General features: G+C 43.9%; 1 protein-coding gene and 1 long non-coding RNA gene across 8 annotated transcripts in view; one reads left to right on the top strand and one right to left on the bottom strand.

Moving 5' to 3' along the window:
• Fat3 (FAT atypical cadherin 3) overlaps positions 1 to 6,675 on the top strand; it is a 582,840-nt gene extending 576,165 nt beyond the window's left edge. For 3 of the 7 annotated variants that reach the window (XM_039080778.2, NM_001413472.1, XM_039080783.2), the window contains 2 exons: positions 616 to 651; positions 1,235 to 6,675. In XM_039080778.2, coding sequence (XP_038936706.1) covers positions 616 to 651; positions 1,235 to 1,857 — 659 coding nt within the window. In that variant the 3' untranslated portion in view covers positions 1,858 to 6,675. 7 annotated transcript variants of the gene reach the window in all.
• A 5,585-nt stretch (positions 6,676 to 12,260) lies between these two features.
• On the bottom strand, positions 12,261 to 19,714 carry LOC134479966 (uncharacterized). Its single transcript, XR_010054041.1, has 3 exons — positions 19,543 to 19,714; positions 14,300 to 14,372; positions 12,261 to 13,384 (listed from the first exon to the last, which is right to left on the bottom strand). It is a non-coding gene; the product is annotated as an uncharacterized LOC134479966 (long non-coding RNA).
• Positions 19,715 to 20,049: the final 335 nt, after the last annotated feature.

Here is a 20,049-nt window from a genome sequence, read left to right as displayed (position 1 = left end):
GGCTGAAAGTGCAATATAATGGTGATTTTAAATAAGATGATAACAGGGTTGTAGATTTAGCTCTATGATAGATGTCTTGTCTGCCTAGCCCAAGACTCTAAATTTGGTCTTCAGCACCAGAGGAAAAAAATCAAGTAAAATTCCAGATTTATCTCTGTGGGTTGCAATAAACTTAACAATTGTGAAAGAAAATCTAGTTTGATTTTATTTAAATATCTATGTTCCCTTATCAAAACTCTTCAAAGTAAAGAATATTCATTTGCAATCCAAGTTAATCAGTTAATATAGCATTCATTCTAGTATTTGTTGAATACCTGCAATGAGCTGTGGAAACTTATAAAATCATCAGAAATAGCAATGTTATGAGGTTTAATTTAAAATCGGGTAATTTTGCTAGTGCTTTAGTAAAATTATAGCAAAATACAGATGGAATTTGTGTATTAATTTCCTAAGTAGCAGTACAAAGAGATTTTTAAAAAAAAAAATCTAAACTCAGGGTTAGGCCTAGGTTTTCTGGGAGTAGTTTTAAAGTAGCTGTAAAGCTTCTTCAATAACTGTTTATCTCTTTCCATGACCCGAATGGCCAGATTCACGTGTCTTTTTGTGTTTGAACAGTGTCTGTTATGGACCAAGGACAGAATTACAACAGAGGTGACTGTGCCACTACCCAGAGTAACAGTTCATGTCTGTGTTTCCCACTGTTCTGCTGCTCTTACCATGCCCCTCGCTCCAGCCCCTCTCAGTCTCGCGGTCTGAGTTTTGCATGTTCCAGGTGTCTTGTATGCTCAGCTCAACGTGCATTCGTTCCCGGCCCCGGCCCCTGTGAATGGAATTCTCCCAGTTACCTGTGAAGCTCCTTGCTTTTTGCAGTTCACAGTGCACCCGTGCATCTCTGCCAGCCCGGCCTTGTGCACAGCATGTGGATGGGAGAGGGATAGGGATGGATATTGAAGATTTGAAGTCTGTGTCCATCAGCATGCCTTGGGTGGCCACATCTCTGGGCCTAGTGAACAGTGAGTCCGCACCAGCCAGGCACCTTTTCTCTGTGCTCTCTCTCTCTCCAGGCCAGAGCATGACTGGCCCTAATGGGCCTTTATAGAGAGCTAGCGTATGACCTTGGCTTTTAGGGTCTCCTGGTCTTTAGAAATGCATGACAGGCTCGCCCCTGCTCTTCGTTCATCTTCGCCCCTCCTAGTGAAGAGGAAATTAATCATCTGGATTTCCCCCCTTACAGCCTATCACTGGGACACCTCTGACTGGATGCCTGGGGCACGGCTGTCTGATATTGAAGAAATGCCCAACTATGAGAGCCAAGATGGAGGGGCAGTACACCAGGGTAGCACAAGAGAGCTGGAGAGTGACTACTACCTAGGCGGATATGACATCGATAGTGAATACCCGCCACCTCATGAAGAAGAGTTCCTGAGTCAGGATCAGCTACCCCCACCACTGCCAGAGGACTTCCCTGAACAGTATGAGGCCCTGCCTCCCTCCCAGCCCACCTCACTCACTGGCACCATGAGCCCAGACTGCAGGAGAAGGCCCCGGTTTCACCCCAGCCAGTACCTTCCTCCTCACCCACTCCCTGGTGAAACAGATTTGGGGGGCCCACCCTCCAGCTGTGATTTTAGTACTTTTGCAGTAAGCATGAACCAGGGCACAGAGGTCATGGCCCCCACAGACAGTGTGTCTCTGTCCTTGCACAATTCCAGAGGCACCTCATCCTCAGATATGTCAGCCCGCTGTGGCTTTGATGATTCTGAGGTAGCCATGAGTGACTACGAGAGCGCGGGCGAGCTCAGCCTCACCAACCTTCACATTCCCTTTGTGGAAACGCAGCACCAGACCCAGGTGTAGAGGACACCCGTAGGTGCTGTGCCCAGACTATTACAGCATGGAAGAAAAGAAGCTGTACTTGTGTTGGATGGAGAGAAGTCTGTGGAAATGTGGATTTTCTATGAGGAACGCCTTCGCAAGTCTTACTGTCACAAGCAAGCTGGACTCTCAGAGTGACACGGAGAGGCTCAGAACTGTTTCAGGGGGACAGGGGAGCTGACAGACTTTGTTGTGGGTGTTGGTGGCTTGGAATGCAAAGGAGAAGAAATGAGTTTACTAAGTTAAATGGGAGATCCTGAATGGCATTGTGTATTATTGTGACCCGGAAAGTACGGAACCAGAGATCCTTACAGTATTTAGCCTGCCACCATCAGAGGGGCATCATTGCATGTTTTTTGGGGCCAAGGAAGTGAGAATAGTAGATATGTCTGTCAGAAAAGTTAGTGTTGTAGATGAAGGAGAAGTGAGAGCTAAGCACGAGTGTGGGCGGAAGCCTTAGAAGCCAACACTGTTGTTTGAAAGAGCTGCCTAATTTTCAGCTATAAAATTAGGTTTGAGTAACATGCTCAGTGTGCTCAGATTTTTTTTTCTTGTTTGTGTTAAGCATCCAGTATAATAATGTTGGGTTTTGTGATCTCTGAGAAAGTTACCAAGAAAGCAATAAGAGGCTGCCTAGGGGGTGGGTTGTGGGAGGTTACTGTCCAAACGTTAGAAAATCCCGGATGAGTTTGTTGTTTTTGTGTTTTCTGTCGAATATTCCTGGCCATACCTATGGTTCTAACATTGCTGCCAAAACTGGGCCTTGTTAGTAGTATTGCTCTCTAGGATGAGATGTATTTGAAAGTCACAATTCAGAGGAGAGGGGACGGGATGCAGTCAGTTTTCAGCCTAGGTAATCACAATTCTCCACACCACAAGTGAAAGTTGTGTTATTCTAAGCTGGTAATGATATCATTATAAATACTCTTAGGTTTTTAAGAAGAAAGTAGGTAATGACTATGTGTACATTAAGTTGTGTGTGTGTGTGTGTGAGTGTGTGTATGTGTGAGTGTGTATATTCGTGTACGTGTATATGTGTGTACGCATGCGTGCGTGTGAGGAGGACCTAGGTATCACTCTGAGTGCACTCACTACAGCTGCTCTTGAGGAAAGCTGCCCCAAAGGGTTTAGGACTCAGTGTTGGAAATCCTGGGGTGAGCAAAGACCGCTCACCTTCGATTTCTCTGATCTTTAGTGTTACAGAAACACCAAATGCCATATCTTACTCCGATTCAGTTAACCTTATTTTAGTACTGCCATTTATATTAACTTAAAGCAAGTACTGTGATTTTTTTAAAGACAGTGTTTTATAATTTTCCAGAACTACTATTTGAAACTGTGTAACGTTTGATTACACGCTGGGGTTTCCCTCCCATCTAACCCGTGGGCTTCGGCCATCACCTTCCCATAACAGAATGCTCATCCCACTGAAAACACAAAGACCCAACCTCCAAAAGTTAAGGTTAGCAGTGGAGTTGACTTTCCTCTCTCACTTTGATCAGCCGTGGCCACTGCCTTTGCGGTGACCATGGGAAATGAATGCATATTTGCACATTCGCCTCATGAGCAAATCTCAGTATGGATGGCTCCTACTGCCACCGGCACTGGTGTGTGAAGAGAGCTGTCTGAGATCTGCCAATCACCTCCTCGACTGTCTCTAATCCTCTTACTTCTTTGTAGGAGTCAGTGTTTCCGAACATCTGTCATTAAAACAATTCCTTTTCATCCCTCTCTTCCTGAGTTAGTAGATACCCTCGTCAGGTCTCTCTGAGTTTCTCTTCCATTCTCTTGGTCAGACTCTCCATGGACGCATTATCCACACTGTGGTTTTGAAATCAATTAATTTCACTAAGCCGCTTTCAAGAGTCAAGTCTTTGTGTTTTTCTTACGTAAGAAGCACATTTGCAAGAATCACAAAGAAAATGACAAACTAATGGTCCAGAGTTGAATCACTGCTGTGCTTTTAATAACACAGCAGCATAAAACCATCAAGGTAAAACCAACAATTCATTTCTTGCCCCCAGGAAATATGAGATGAGATTCATGCCAATGAGTCACCAGTGCTTAGCCAGCATCTCTTCCAGAGAGAACGCCTGGCTGACCCTATAATGAAGGCATAAATAGAGCTAGCTGCGGGCAGAGGTGCAGGCGCCGAAGAATTCTCTGCCCAATCTCTCCTCTGACCTACATAAAATACTTACTTCTTTAGGACACCTTCCCGCTAAATAAATTTCAGCAGAATAGCTCTACAGACTTCCCAGATGAACACTGGGTCTATCGGATTACTTATCTGTAAATGTATGAAATCGATCCTCTTAAAAAAAAATTAGATTTTCTTACACATTAGAAAATGGAGCGCAGTGAATTCTACAAGAAACTAGAAGTGGCCACAAGTCTAAAGAACTGCGTCCTTAAAAGGTTTTCTAGTCTAGGTCCCGTTCATAAGAGAGGAAGTATGCCCAGAGAGAGGACGAGACTTGCCCAGGCTCACACAGAATCTAATTCATTGACAAAACCTATCACCCATCCTCCTAGGCACTGTTCCTCACCAGGAACATTGCACACCGCTAAGCTGCCATGACCCGGCAGCTGCTTCCTTCCGCTGAACCTCTCTCCCTTCCCACTTTCCTTCACTGAAATATGCAAGAAAACAAAACAAATAGAGACCACTTCTCTGCGGGCTCCGATGGGTCCAGAGATTTGGACATTCATCAAAATGCTGCTTTTGCCAAATGAATGTTTCTAGGGTGGGGGTGGAGCAAGCACAGAACTGTCTTTGAGCTACAGTCGTCAATGGTGGTGAAACTGGTGGTGTGTGACACACCTCCCCCCACCTGGTATGTTTGATGGTTGTAATGTTGTTCGCTTCTCATGAGCTCTGCCTACCGTCTGGTCTTGTCCTGTCCACGACGATGGAAAATTAGCCAATTAGTGAGTGTCTTTGTATCTGTATCTATTGGAAGAAGCATGGCACATGTGCCGGTCAGGCCGAGGGAAGCTGTCGACCCTCGTCACCCTCTAAGCAGGGGCTATCTATCGGACTGTTAAGGACAGACAGCATGCTGCATTCATTCCCTTCCTCTGTGAGTATTTTGCTGATGAGCCTCATGGCATGCTTGCTTTCTGTGTACCCCTATCCTGCTCACTCATAAAATGCAATACATGTAGGTCAAGGCCATAATCAAAAGGTTCAAGCGGTTGGAGTCCCAGGAAGGCCTGGGTAGGTTTACCTGGGTAGTCACCATTAGAAAGCACTAATGCAGAAGAAAAGGAAATGCGTATCCTATTGGCCTTTTCCTGCTGACTGCCTAGCCACAGAGCCATATTGCCTTGCTGGAGCTGCGAGGACCAACACACAAAGACAAAGATGACCAGAATAAACGCTTAGAGACCTAGAGAACACCTTTAGATGAAACAATTCAGGATGATCTAATGTTCTTGTTGTGTGGGTGGTCTGGCCTTCTCACTGCTCTAGACACTAGTCACGTGGTTAGATTTGGACATCCTGTGCTTTGTGGGACAGGGGACTTCCAAGGGGTATTTCATCGGTGCCATCTTTCTGTGTGGTCTGTGAGGAGCTGCTGTGTGTTCTTGTTAGTGTGTGTCTTGCAACCTTCAGCTGCACATCGCTGATTCAGACCCACCTCTTTGAGCTTCCAGTCGTGTGTTGCAGGGGGTTTAAAGTAGCCATGCATGGGTTTGGCATCAGTGAATATCTAGCCAGCTGGCTAAGACAGGAAAAGAATAAGGTATTTCTTTCCTTATGTAATAATGAAAAGCAATAATTACAAGTATGTAACAATACACAAAGGCCATAATTAGTCTCTTCCAGTGTTCAGGATGCGCTAGAGAATTCTGCAGTCATTTGGAGTATGTTGGACCCCTCAGTATGTCCTGTAGCACCCTTCAGTAAACAAATACCTGAACTGCTCCTTATTTAACAATTTTATGAGCCCACACCACTGCATTTTGGGAGTGACAGATGTGTTTGGAAATGGGGAGAGTTCTTGCAAAGCACTGTACCAGAGACCATGTTGTACATTTGTCTGTTATAAACAGGCTGGTTTGTAAAAGATGTATGTTTTTGGTGTTTAAAATGTTTATAAAATTGTATATAGGTGGTTTCAATTTTCCAGGCGTTTGTACATACAGTATTTGATGCCTATCCGGATGCTTTAATTTGGAGGGTCGAATAGAATTCCTAGTCATCCACATCGTTGTTCCACAAACTTTTGGGGTGCACCCACAGAGAAGAGGACTTTAGATTTGAAAACAATGTTTTTGATTCATTTCGAAATGTATCGTGTCTCTCCTTTGCTTCCACGGTTTCCATTTAACTCTGTTTTCAAAGGGAGAAAAGTGTTTCTTTCGACTTCTTTTTAAGATGAATGAGTTTTGCCCAGTTTTTAAGCACTCCTCGTTCATGTCTTTCCTAGTCAGAGGGAGCTGCCATCTCCTCAGACACGCGCACACTCACTCACCTCACCTCGCACACACATCACGGCAAACGTATGCAAAGGGGGAAGTGAATAGCACATCACTGAGTCTGTTCCTTATACAAATCATTATTTCTACAGATATTGCTGTTAGCAGTATTCAGCCTTGTGTTCTTTTCTTTAAAAAAAGAAAAGAAAAGAAAAGAAAAGAAAAGAAATGGGATAAAAACAAAATGAAATAAAAAGACACACAAAAAAAATTTTAGCCAAAATACTAAAACAGGGGCCGGGGAGGGAACAACAGTATACAGGTTTGTAACTACCAAATTTGATCATTAAAACAAGTTTTCGAGTAAAAGGAAAAGGAGCGCTGTGGCGCTCTGTGGTGTTGGCTCTTCTTAAGTGTCTGCTTGCATTCTTTGACGTGGCATTTGGGAGCTGGTGCGGCTATAGGCAGAGCCATCCAGCACTGTCTATACCCGGAGTGGGTCTCGGGCCTGAATTAGATGGTCTGGGGGGTGTTTTACCTCGTAAGTTTTTAAATGATGTTCTGATGCCCATGTAGTAAAATCTTGTTTAGTGTCTTTTGGGCACCTATCTGTGGGCCCTTGCTTGATAAGAAGCATGAAACACAGAGTGCTGGAGGCTAGACCGCAATGGCCCAAAGGTCACTGACTTTCATCTCAGCTGAAATCACTGAGCACAATTCCAGGTTTCCAAGACAGGGCTCCACCACCCCCTGCCTTTCTCAAAACAGAAAACATAAACAAACAAACAAAAACAACTCCTTTTAAAAAGCTTGAGTCATAACCGATGCCTGAGCCTTCTTGCAACTCTACAGAAACGTTTCTGAATAAAGCAAAGATTAAAATGTGTGAGAGGAGAGAAGGCAGGGACTCAAATGCTAATCCGAGGAAGTGACCTCACCAGCAGGTGTCTCTGAGAGCCACAAGGCTCTGAAGAAGGGAGCACTCTGTGCCTGGACTCTGTGAGGTGGCTCAGAGCCAGCAGAAAGGCCCTGGAGCTGCTGTCAAATTGGGCTGCTCCTCAGCCTCTGTGGAACTACTCGCTGGGTACTGGGATGCCAGAACCTTTAGCCACAACTCCACTGGAAGCACCATAGCTGAACAACACTCCTTTTCATGCTTGAGTCCTGTGAGAAACCGCTCACCTTTGACAGAGCAATCCTTGATTTGCCTATGTCTCTGTGATGCACAGGTAAGGGCTAACAGTTGGATAGAAGCTGGGCACCAACTTACGACATGGACCAATTCTTTGGATAAATACTTGCATCATGGCTGACTTTGATAAGGGACAGGAGGGATGGGTAGAGAGGCATTTCATATTCTTTATTATAAAATGTTGTATTCCATACTATAGAAAGGAATCTGCATGTACGTGTTATAACCAGCTTAGCATACACACACAATGTCAGTCGTTTGCTCTGAGTTAACCATTTCCTGGAGGAAAGTTAACCATTTCCATGGTTGATATCCGCAGACGGTAATTTGACTGGCTTTTCTAAGAGGTGCCTGAACCAGACATCCACAGAGGGAAGGAAGAAGGCACGGGATGCTGGTGAAAGAGGCACAGACGTTAGTCTCAGAAAAAACAAACAAACAAACAAACAAACAAACACACAAAAAACCAGCCACTTTGTACTTTTCTACTAGCTCATTCCCAAAATCCCTCTAAAAGATCTTTTTCCTCTCCCCAGCCCTCTGTTTTCTCTGCTCTATGTCAGAGGCAGCCATCACTCTGCTCTTCTTACTAATAAATCTCATGGGACGTTTGTTATGTGGTATGACTTTGTGGCATTTCTTGGTCTAAACTGCCAAGCAAACCCTTCCACATGTGACCAGAAAGGCAAAACCGAGCTTCAGATGGGTTCACCCCTTTGTTTCTTCTGCTGCTTCTCATAAGGCCGGTCAGTTGGGATGAGATACAGGACGTTCTTAGTGTGCTAGTCTGCTTCTTTCTCAGGCTTTAGCTCTCCAGATAACTCAAGCTTCAATTCCTGTCCTCAGCACTGGCTTCTGTGTAACAGTTATTCCAGTTATAATTAAAAGCTATAAGGCAATGGGAAATGTTTGATAAGATTACTTAAGAGTCTAGCTGTTGGCCCTCACAAACATTTTGAACCAACTGGATCCCCAAGACCACCCTCCATGCCAGAAGCTACCTGCAAGCCCAGTAGTGATTTTCCTTCACATAGCATCTTTGTATCCCTGTAAGTATACAGCTTTCTTAATAGTTTTTGATTCAAAAAATCCCGTTTGCAGCTACATACTTTTTTCCTCAATCATTCTTCATTTTGGTATATTCTAGTAAGAAGGAGTTTCTGAGAGAGCAATGTTGATGATGCTGTTCTACACACCACACACACACACACACACACACACACACCACACACCACACCACACACACACTCACACATACACACACATACACACACACACCACACACACATACACACACACACCACACCACACCACACACACATTCACACATACACACACACATACACACACACCACACACACATACACACACACCACACACACACCACACACACACCACACACACACACACACCACACACACACCACACACACACCACACACACACACCACACACACACACCACACACACACACACCACACACACACACCACACACACACACATACACACACACACACCACACCACACCACACACACACTCACACATACACACACACATACACACACACCACACACACATACACACACCACACACACACCACACACACACATACACACACACACCACACACCACACACACACACACCACACACACACACCACACCACATACACACACACACCACACACACACACCACACCACACCACACATACACACACACACCACACATACACACACACCACACACACCACACACACCACACATACACACACACCACACCACACATACACACACACCACACACACACCACACACACACACACACCACACATACACACACACACACCCCACACACACACACCTCACCACATACACACACACCACATACACACACATACACACCACATACACACACACACCACACACCACACACACACACACCACACACACACACCACACCACACCACACATACACACACACACACACCACACATACACACACACCACACACACCACACACACCACACATACACACACACCACACCACACATACACACACACCACACACACAACACACACACCACACCACACATACACACACACACACCCCACACACACACACCTCACCACATACACACACACCACATACACACACATACACACCACATACACACACACACACCACACACCACACACACACACACCACACACACACACACCACACACACACACCACACACACACACATACACACACACACACACCACACACACACACACACACCACACCACATACACACACACACACCACACACACACACCACACCACACCACACCACACATAAACACACACACACACCACACACATACACACACACCACACACACACCACACACACCACACACACCACACACACACACACCACACACACACACACACACACCACACCACACATACACACACACACACCACACACACACACCACACCACATACACACACACACCACACACCACACACACACACCACACACACACACACACCACACACACACACACCACACACCACACACACACACACACCACACACACACACACCACACACACACACACCACACACACACACACCACACACCACACACACACACACCACACCACACACACACACACACACCACACACACACCACACACACACACACACACACCACACACACACCACACACACACACACACCACACCACACATACACACACACACCACACACCACACACACACCACACACACCACACACCACACACACACCACACACACACACACACACCACACACACACACACCACACATACACACCACATACACACACACACACACACACACACACACACACACACACACACACTGCCTGCACTGCCACAGCTCATGACCTGAGTGGGGAGAAGACCTTTAATCACAGGTGGGTCTACCCTGCACCACCTTTTCAGAAAATCCTTGGTTTAAACCTTCACCCTTCTTGTAAAGTGGTAGGGCAACTGAAGGGTAGGAAAGATAAGGAACGGACAAATTTTATCTGTCTGGTTTCTTTTCCATGGTTTAATGGTAGAAGGGCTAGATTTTAACTGGAAATAATTCTCTCTAAAACGATCTGTCCTGGCGGTGGGGGAGTGGATAAAAAGATCTGTCCTTGGGTGGGACCCCAAGACAAGCTATTCCAGTTTGATAAGTCACCAGGAAGATTAGCAGGACTGCATGTAACCACACTCACACCTATGGTTTACTTAAAGGAAAGAATGCTTAGAGGATACTGTGGGAGGAATAACTGCAGGGTAAGGTGTGTTCACTGTGTTTGCAAAAACAAAGATGAGCCACTCTCACCAGTTCTGGAAACAACCAGTACCTGCCAAAAGCCCGATCCCCAGACATCATCAACTCACAATCTTCTACAGGACTGCAGTCAAGTTATAAGATATTTTATGCACAGTTCCTTAAAATTTTCACCTAAATAACAACTCTGGTTTGCCTGAGCCTGCTCTTTGCCACGGTGCACTGTGGGATAGAAGCTGAAGTCCTCCAATCAGTGTGAAGACCTTCCAGCTCTGATCTTCCCTTCCCGTCACCTCAGCAGAGGACATGCTGTCCCAACATGCTTCTGCTTAGCATCCTGTGTGAACATATGCTGGTTGATGGGACGATTCCATCAAAAATGAAATTCCTGTAAATCACCAAACCTTGCTCTTGGCGTGAGAAAGCATGTCATCTTTACAAATACAAGGTTTTTCTTCAAAGTTCTACCATTCCTGTCTCCACTCCTTTGGTTTTAAATTTTTAATTAATTTAGACAGATCTTCCAACTTTATATTGTTTTAATAAAGAAAAGTTGGGTCAATATCAATATCAAACAGTAAATGACAATACTTACCTACACACAAAAATAAGTAAGTCAACTTAACAAACTTAAAAATGGCTAAAAATAGAAAAAAAATAAATTTTAAACAGAGCGTATAAGGTGTCACATACCATTATGGCCTTTTGAACAAGGTGAGCTTTAGTGGTTCTCCATCCCTCATCCACAGCCACAGCCCTGACTCTCAGTGTCCTCACGGATCCCCTCCCTCTCTTGTGCATCCTTTGGCCACCCTATCCCTCCCCATCCCTTCACCACCCAACAGCATCCCCTCCTTTCCAGTGTTATCAGATGAACATCAAAAGTTCAAGAGCTTTCTCTCATATAAAAGTGTCCCTTCCATTTATGCCCTCATTTCTTCAATTATTTATTAACTACAGCTTGGTTATTGCTTTCCCCTTATTCATGGACCCAAATGGGTGTCAAATTTCAAACTGTCTTTAGTTTTCGACTTCTTCTGTATAAATGATGACCCATGATGAGCACGTGACCTGGCTCTAAGCAGGCAATCCCTTCACCTTTCATATCAAAAGGGATGTGTTAGGGGCCTGTATCCTGTCACATGAGGTGTGTTCCCTGGGTTCCCTGTCATGTGACTGTGGCATGTTCCCTCAGGTGATATTAGGTCAGGGCTAAGATGTTTCAGGGTTTTGTAACATTTGGGGCTTCAGATTAGGGACGCCCAGCTTGTATTATTTCCTTCCTCTTATTATTTCCTGAGAAGTACAGGTTCGTTACACACTGAGAAAACGAAGACAGGATAAAATGCCGTATGTATGTTGTCATCAATGACCACCAGCATGTTATAAGTTATACATATTTAATATACAGTAGATATTTTCACATAGACAAATACCAATGTTCTATTAGTATTCCTCCAGGCTTATTGTCAGTGTGGGCAGATTCTGACATACATTTTCCTCATGAACATACAGGATCTTTATAAGAGTCCTCCACATAATAAAAGACGACTTCCTCATCAACACAGAAGCCGGCATAGCTGTGCATGGAGGTCCACTTCGCCTTGTAGCCATCTTTCCCACCATTCCCACCTCTGACAAAAACACGGTCACTTCCTTAAGAATGTAGGAAGCATCTTGAAGCTCATACAGTAATCGTTCTCTTACAATCGTTCTCTTCCCGGCACCTTTTGGTGTTGCTCCTCTTCCTGGGCTTTATGGTCTGCCAGCTGTCTATACGTGCCCACTGTGTTACACAGCACTCCACCGGCTCCCCACTCCCCTTCCTCAAGCTTTGCAGACTCTGTCCTGCATTCTGCAAGGAGGGTCACTGACTTTCATAACTCTCCAGAAGTCCAGATGAAGCAGATTTCACATGTATGTGCTATGGGCTAAATAGGATGTCTCCCCCAGGATGCATATTTTGAAGCCCTAACCCTAATACTCTGGTTTGGGGAAGTGGAAGCTTTGAAAGGCAAACAAGTTATAAGAGTGGTGCTCTCACAAATAGAATTAGCACTCAGAATAAAAGGAGGGGTCGTGAGAACACGTTCGCCACCAACTCCCATGATAAAAATTTGGTAGTGCAAAATGAAGAGGTCCCTACCAGCCCCCAATCATGCTGATACCCTGGTCTCAGACTTCCCTTCTCCAAAACTGCAAAGAACGAGTTTTTGCCACTTATGCACTTTGTAGCCTTATGATACTTGGTAATCACATTCCAAATAAACAATTATAGCCCATCAAGTCACATGTACAGAGGAAAGGAGGGTTTGCGTAGCAAGATTTGTTTTGTATATATAGTCCTGAAACTCACTGTATTACCTCCTGTATCTAAGCTTCATAGATAGATAGCTTGGATTTGGGTTCATCTCTCTGTCGTGTGTCTCTTTGCAATGACTGAGTTGTTTTCTGTACTATGATCAGTCAGTGGTTTATAAAAGCAAGCTTAGTGATGGGCTAACGTTTGACATCAATGCTTCTGTGAACATCTTTGTGAAAACGGTCACACACGCAGGTATTTCTGAAGACAGGTTGCTGGAAGGAAAAATTTTAAGTCAGAAATGGGTCTGTTTGTTTTTAATTCTAAGAATCTCCTTCCATTTTAACTACCCACAAATCCATTTAATAATTATAAACAAAAAGTGATAGTCACGTCAGTATCACACAGTCCACTGATGACAATCTGTACAATGCTCTCACTCTGTCAACTGCACAAAACTGGTTTCATGTTCTTCAGGATCCCTAGAGGACCCTGGGTTGGAAACATCATGGGTCTTCTCTGCCATCTCGAGAACTGGCTTCCACATTTGTAGATACTGTCAACCCTACTGTCCCTCTGTCTGTCCAGAGAAAGTGCACAGAGAATGTCCTGATCGCAGAGAGGCAGAACTGGAGACAGTGCAGGCTCACAGGCATCACACATCTGCCTCTCAGGCTAGGGGCTTGGATCATAACTTCTCAGGGAAAGCTTCTCATGAGCAGTTCCTACTGGTGTTCACTACAGAAGCTCACATTGGAGTGACCAGGATTTTACAACCTTTAGCCTTAGCACTGTCCATGTCTGCGAGATAGGAAAACCCAAAATAGCCCTTAGGACATAAATTTCCAGGCTGAGTAGTTAGTTCGATTTGTTTAGTGTACAAATGTAAGGATTTGAGTTCAACTCCCAGAACCAACTTTTAAAAGCTGGGTGTGACACAGCATTTCAGAAATCCCAGCCCTGGGGAATCAGAGACAGGCAGAGCAATGGGGCATGCAAGCCAGCCAGCCTAGCCAAGTGATCTTCAAGCCAACCGAGAAATAGTGTCGAAAAGAAAAGAAGAGAAAAGAAAAGAAAAGAAAAGAAAAGAAAAGAAAAGAAAAGAGAAGAAGAAAAGAAAAAGGCGAGCATCGGGCATCAGGGCTTTAACACACTGCCCAGCCACAGGCTCACGCCTCACGCCCACTCACCTTCTAATGAAGCCAAGATTCCCATCAATTTCAGAAGCTGCTTCTTGAGACAGCCTTTAGGACTCCATCATTTCTGTGACCCAGAAAGAGACAGCATTTAACTAGGTCACAAAGGAACGTGGTGACAGCTGAGGCAATCTGAGCTGGAGAAAGCTAACAGTCTGGTGCTTGTTCTAAACGGTAGGAAATTGACTTGAGAGGAACAAGATTAAAATGACCAAAAGGACAGCAACTTCAGGGCCAACCCTGAAAGACAGTGAGAAAAGATAATTTATCCAGCACGGAAGAAAAGGCTTCAGAGGGTTCGGTGCAGAAGGGAACTTACTTTCTCATCCCTCAGAATATAATTAATTAAGAATTCAGGATACAAGGTAATTAGAGGAGCTGTAACCTGCAGGCATACTACTCAATTATTCTGATCATTTTTAACAGTGAGAAAATTTAATTTTCTGGTCACATGGCATAGATCTCAAATTTGGATAATGTGAAGAGCAATGTTTATGTAATGGCCTCAGAAAATTAAGCTATTTCCTTTGATTTTGATTTTCCAGTGAAAATCAGGATTAAATGACTGACTCAAAACTAGGCAAACAATTGTAGAAAATGAAAAAATACTTGAGAGAACTATGAACACATTTCAATTTAATTGTGTATCTTCCTTCACATGAAGCTATACCCACTCTATTTATAATCCATGTATGTGCATATATATGTGTGTATGTGTACACATGTATATATGTATCTTGTGTATGTGTGTGTCTATGTGTGTATGGATGGGTGTATGTATATGTGTATGTGTGCATGTATGTGTAGATATGTATGTGTGTATATGTGACTGTGTATGTATGTGTGTGTATGAATGTGTTTATATATATGTGTGTATCTACATGTGTATGTACTTTATATGTGTATGTGTATGTGTATGTATATGTATATTTTTGTGCATGTATGTGTGTACATATGCATGTATGAATGCATGTATATGTATATATGTGAAACCCAGCACTTATATGTGCTAAAGTTTACTCAGAGTTTCCCACTTTCTACATAACTCCAGCTATTGCTTCTGTCACTGTTCCCAAGTCTTCCCATAACTCTTAGGAATTCACCCAGTGAGTGTGTTCAACCCGGTCCAGCCTTCCTATATACAAAGGACAAATAAGTTGATAAAAATAATGAAAACAACACCCTTCTCAATAGCCACAAATAATATAAACTACTTCCCGGTAACTCTAACAAAGCAAGTGGAAGACCTGTATGATAAGAACTTAAGGATTTGAAGAAAGAAATTCGAGAAGGTATCAGAAGATGGAAATATCTCCCATATTCATGGATTAGTGGGTTGACATAGCAAAAATGTCCATCCTACCAAAAGCAATCGTCATATTCAACACAATCCATATCAATTTCCAACACAATTCTTTATAGAATTTGAAGTCAAAACTTGATTTCAAAATATACAAACAAACAAATATCCCAGCATATATAAAACAATCCTGGACAATAAAAGAACTTTCAGAGGTAGCACCATCCCTGATTTTAAGCTGTGCTATAGAGCTATAGTAATAATATCTGCATGGTATTGACATAGAAACATACACTTTGAATTGATTCAAAGGCCCAGATATAAATTTACATACCTATAGACAGCCATTTCAAATAAAAGAAGCTAAAAATGCAAAATAGAAGGAAAAGAAAATATCTTCCAAAATGGTGGTGGTCTAACTGACTATCAGCATGTAGAAGAACACAAATAGATCCACATCTATTACCCTCCACAAAACTCAAGTCCAAGTGGATCCAAGACCTCGACATAAAATGAGAAACACTGAGCCTAACAGAAGATCAAGTGGAAACCAGCCTTGGCACAGAAGACAACTCTCTGAACAGAACGCCAGTGGCTCAGGCACTAAATCAACACTTGAAAAATGGGACCTCATTGAACAGAAAACCTTTTGTAAAAAAAATAAATAAATAAAGACACTGTCAATAGGACAAAACAGCAGTCTATAGATTGAGAAAAGATTTTCACTAACCCTACTTCTGACAGAGGATTGATAGCTAAAATACACAAGAACAGAAGTAACAAGACATCAACAAGCCAAATAGTCCAACAAAAATAGAGTATAGAATAAACAGATTCTCAATAGAGGAATCTCAGATTGGCTGAGAAACAGTTAAAGAAATGTTCAGCATTCTTAGGCATCAAGGAAATGCCAATCACAACTGTCACTCAACTGTCAGAGAGAGGGGGGGAGGGAGGGAAGGAGGGAGGGAGGGAGGGAGGGAGGCCAAATGAAGGGAAGGGAAGAGAAGAGAAGAGAGGGAAGAAAGGGGCATCATGAAATTTGCAGGTAAATGGATGAAACTTGAAAAGTCATTCTAAGTGAGGTAACTAGAAAAAAAAAGAATGTAAGTAAGGTGACCCAGACCCAGACAAAATGGTATTCACTCACTTATAAGTGGACATTAGCTGTGGAGTAAAGGATAACCATGCTACAATGTGGTTCTGCATTTTGCCTTGCCTGCCTGAGCACCACTCGAGGAAACAAAACACAGGGGTGCTTGGCTCAGAACAGCTACACACTGCTCAGGAGGTGAACACAGACTAAGGTGGGGCTCCCAGACTATGTTTCTCTGGGTGAGAAACAGCAGGGTCTGGGACAGAGGCTGTGATTCTGAAACTCCTGTGTAACCAGATACCACTGAGAGCTGGGGCTGGGGCTTGCAATGAGCCCAGGGCAGTGGGTAGGGGACAGGGAGAATCTGACTTAGCTCAGAGTGAGTGCCAGGTCTATGGAGAGGTCTTCCATGGGAGACTTGGGCACAGGTCTGTGTGTCTAAGGCCTCCCCTGAGGCATTCCTTGATGAAGGAGACAGTCCCTGCTTATCCAAACTCTATTCATGTCAGATGAAGATGTACACAACTTACTCAGGGTGAACCAGAGATTAAATCCCTTTTGCAGGGAGGGATGCCTAGGAAAAGATGTTCATTGGCTACACTCTGGACCCTCACATACATTGTTAGCATGGAGAACTCTAGGCTCTAGTTATCATAGTCCTCTTAGTAGGGTGTTAACAGTTCTTCTGTCTGGTGGCACAGTCCACTGATCCACAACTCCTTTTCCTTTTTCTGTCATTGGAGTGACTGTCTCGTACGTTATTTGTAGTTAAAATTTTGGACAAGGTAGAGTATAAACGTTAAAATAAAATGCAACATAAGCCAGAGGGGTTGCAAGGCATGGAGGCTGGGAAGACAGGGAACCAACTCAATTGCTTAGTGGATTGTAGTCAAGAGTAAGTTTGTATAGTTTTTTTTTTTGAAGCATTTGATCTATCTACATAGACATAACGTTTTCCTTACTATCCTGCAAGTTTCCCCAAGTTTAGTAGCCACTGGGCTATGGCAAGAGAGTTCATCTGTTACTGAAAGGACCCAAAGCTGTCAGTTCTCACTGCCCCACACTACAATCCATAGACCCAGAGATGCTAAGAAGGACTCTAAGGGGAGGCATGGATCTCCCTTGGAAAGGGAAGTAGAATTGATTCTGTGGGTGGACTGGGGCCAATGGGAATGGGAACAGGAGAGATGGGGGGGCAGGGCAGAGGTGTAGGGAGAGAGTTCAGGGGTAGCAGAAAAGGCTGTCAAATGATCACTTAGTGCTTGCTGATTTTTATTTTTATAGCTATAAAGTTCCTCCTTTAATTACACTATCAAAACCGAGTACCTAACTGAGTATCTCACACAGGGTTTTAGAGATTTGGCACTATTTCTATCTGTCATAAAGTCTACTGTGTCACTAACATTATATATCCATGCCTTCTTGCCCAGTGCCTGTGAGCAGTCATAATTGGCAGTAGGCTCTTGGCAAATGTATGTGAGTTTAAAATGAGGACATACTGGTTTATATCCCATATCGAGAAGAAAAGAGACAAAAAGAAAGCCATGTGGCCACAAGGCTAGGAGCCACTTCTAAAAGCCAAGGAACAGCAAGGGTCACAACCAACCATGAGAGATGCCTAAAGTAGATACTCTCTTGGAGACCCAAGGAAATAAAATCTATTCTGTGGAGTCCTGGAGTTCCAGTTTCTAGTCTAAAGCCCAGAGGAGAAGAGGAAGTAAGACAAGAGAACATGAAAGGCATGAAATTGAGAAAGAGAACAGAGTATTTGATGCCCATTTGAATCTTGCTCTGTCAGTGCCAGAGACAGCACACTGAACTCCGTGGATATTGCATAACCACTGTCACTAGGCAAGCCTCGGGAGTCTCAGCTCAGACTTGTTGTTAATGGAACAAAACGCGTTAGAGCCTAAGCTGAAGAAAGTAATAGGTAAAATTTGGTTTAGTAAATGAACATGTGAGAAGTGGGATTCACTGATGCTGGAGTGAGTAAGGTAGGAGAGCCACTGGACACATTCACAGTACACACTGAGTAGTTACTCTTACACACACTGAGTAGCTGCTCTTATACACACTGAGTGGCTGTTCTTACACACACTGAGTGGCTGCTCTTGCACACACTGAGTATCTGTTCTTACACACACTGAGTAGCTGCTCTTACACACACTGAGTGGCTGCTCTTGCACACACTGAGTATCTGTTCTTACACACACTGAGTAACTGTTCTTACACACACTGAGTAGCTGCTCTTATACACACTGAGTAGCTGCTCTTACACACACTGAGTGGCTGCTCTTGCACACACTGAGTATCTGTTCTTACACACACTGAGTAGCTGTTCTTACACACACTGAGTAGCTGCTCTTATACACACTGAGTGGCTGTTCTTACACACACTGAGTAACTGTTCTTACACACACTGAGTAGCTGCTCTTATACACACTGAGTAGCTGCTCTTACACACACTGAGTAGCTGCTCTTATACACACTGAGTGGCTGTTCTTACACACACTGAGTGGCTGCTCTTGCACACACTGAGTATCTGTTCTTACACACACTGAGTAGCTGCTCTTACACACACTGAGTGGCTGCTCTTGCACACACTGAGTATCTGTTCTTACACACACTGAGTAGCTGCTCTTACACACACTGAGTGGCTGCTCTTACACACACTGAGTAGCTGTTCTTACACACACTGAGTAGCTGCTCTTGTACACACTGAGTGGCTGCTCTTACACACACTGAGTAGCTGCTCTTACACACACTGAGTGGCTGCTCTTACACTGGTAGGTACTAAATTGCAGTACCAGGAAGTAGCCAGTCTGTCACCAAAACACCTACCTTCTTCACACTGTCCTGTGTAGGGTGTCCTGGTTGAGGGACCACCTCTAGAAGGGTTGAGACTCCAATTCATACAAAGACAGGAGCAAACAGCTCACTGGGGCACATTGTGGAAGAAGCAAGGCAATGATTTAAACAGTCTAGGCACAGCTTCTGGTTGCATTTCCCAATAGGTATCTGGCAGCTTGCTGTGTGCTGTGAGGCATCAAAAGAGGGAAGAGAAGTCAAGTGGTTGCTCTCTGGGCTTTCCTCTTAGATTATGCAGACCAGTTTTCATGATGGCATTGTAAGACAGTGGCACAGACGCCGTGTGGGCTCTGCCCTGCAACCCATAGATGAGACAATTATACTATTTGGAATAATTGTCTTGTAATTGCTGCTGTGATGTAAAAGCTAATGTTATCCTCCAATTGTTCTGATGTCTTTTCATGAATAATGCAGTTGTCCCGAGAGCCCTCTGCCAGTTTCTCATTCAGGCTGGCTCTGTGTTTGAGTTATGCACCATTG

Source organism: Rattus norvegicus, chromosome 8, assembly GCF_036323735.1.
Source record: "Rattus norvegicus strain BN/NHsdMcwi chromosome 8, GRCr8, whole genome shotgun sequence".
Classification (NCBI taxonomy): Eukaryota; Metazoa; Chordata; class Mammalia; order Rodentia; family Muridae; genus Rattus; species Rattus norvegicus.
This window is presented reverse-complemented; position numbering and strand designations above follow the sequence as displayed.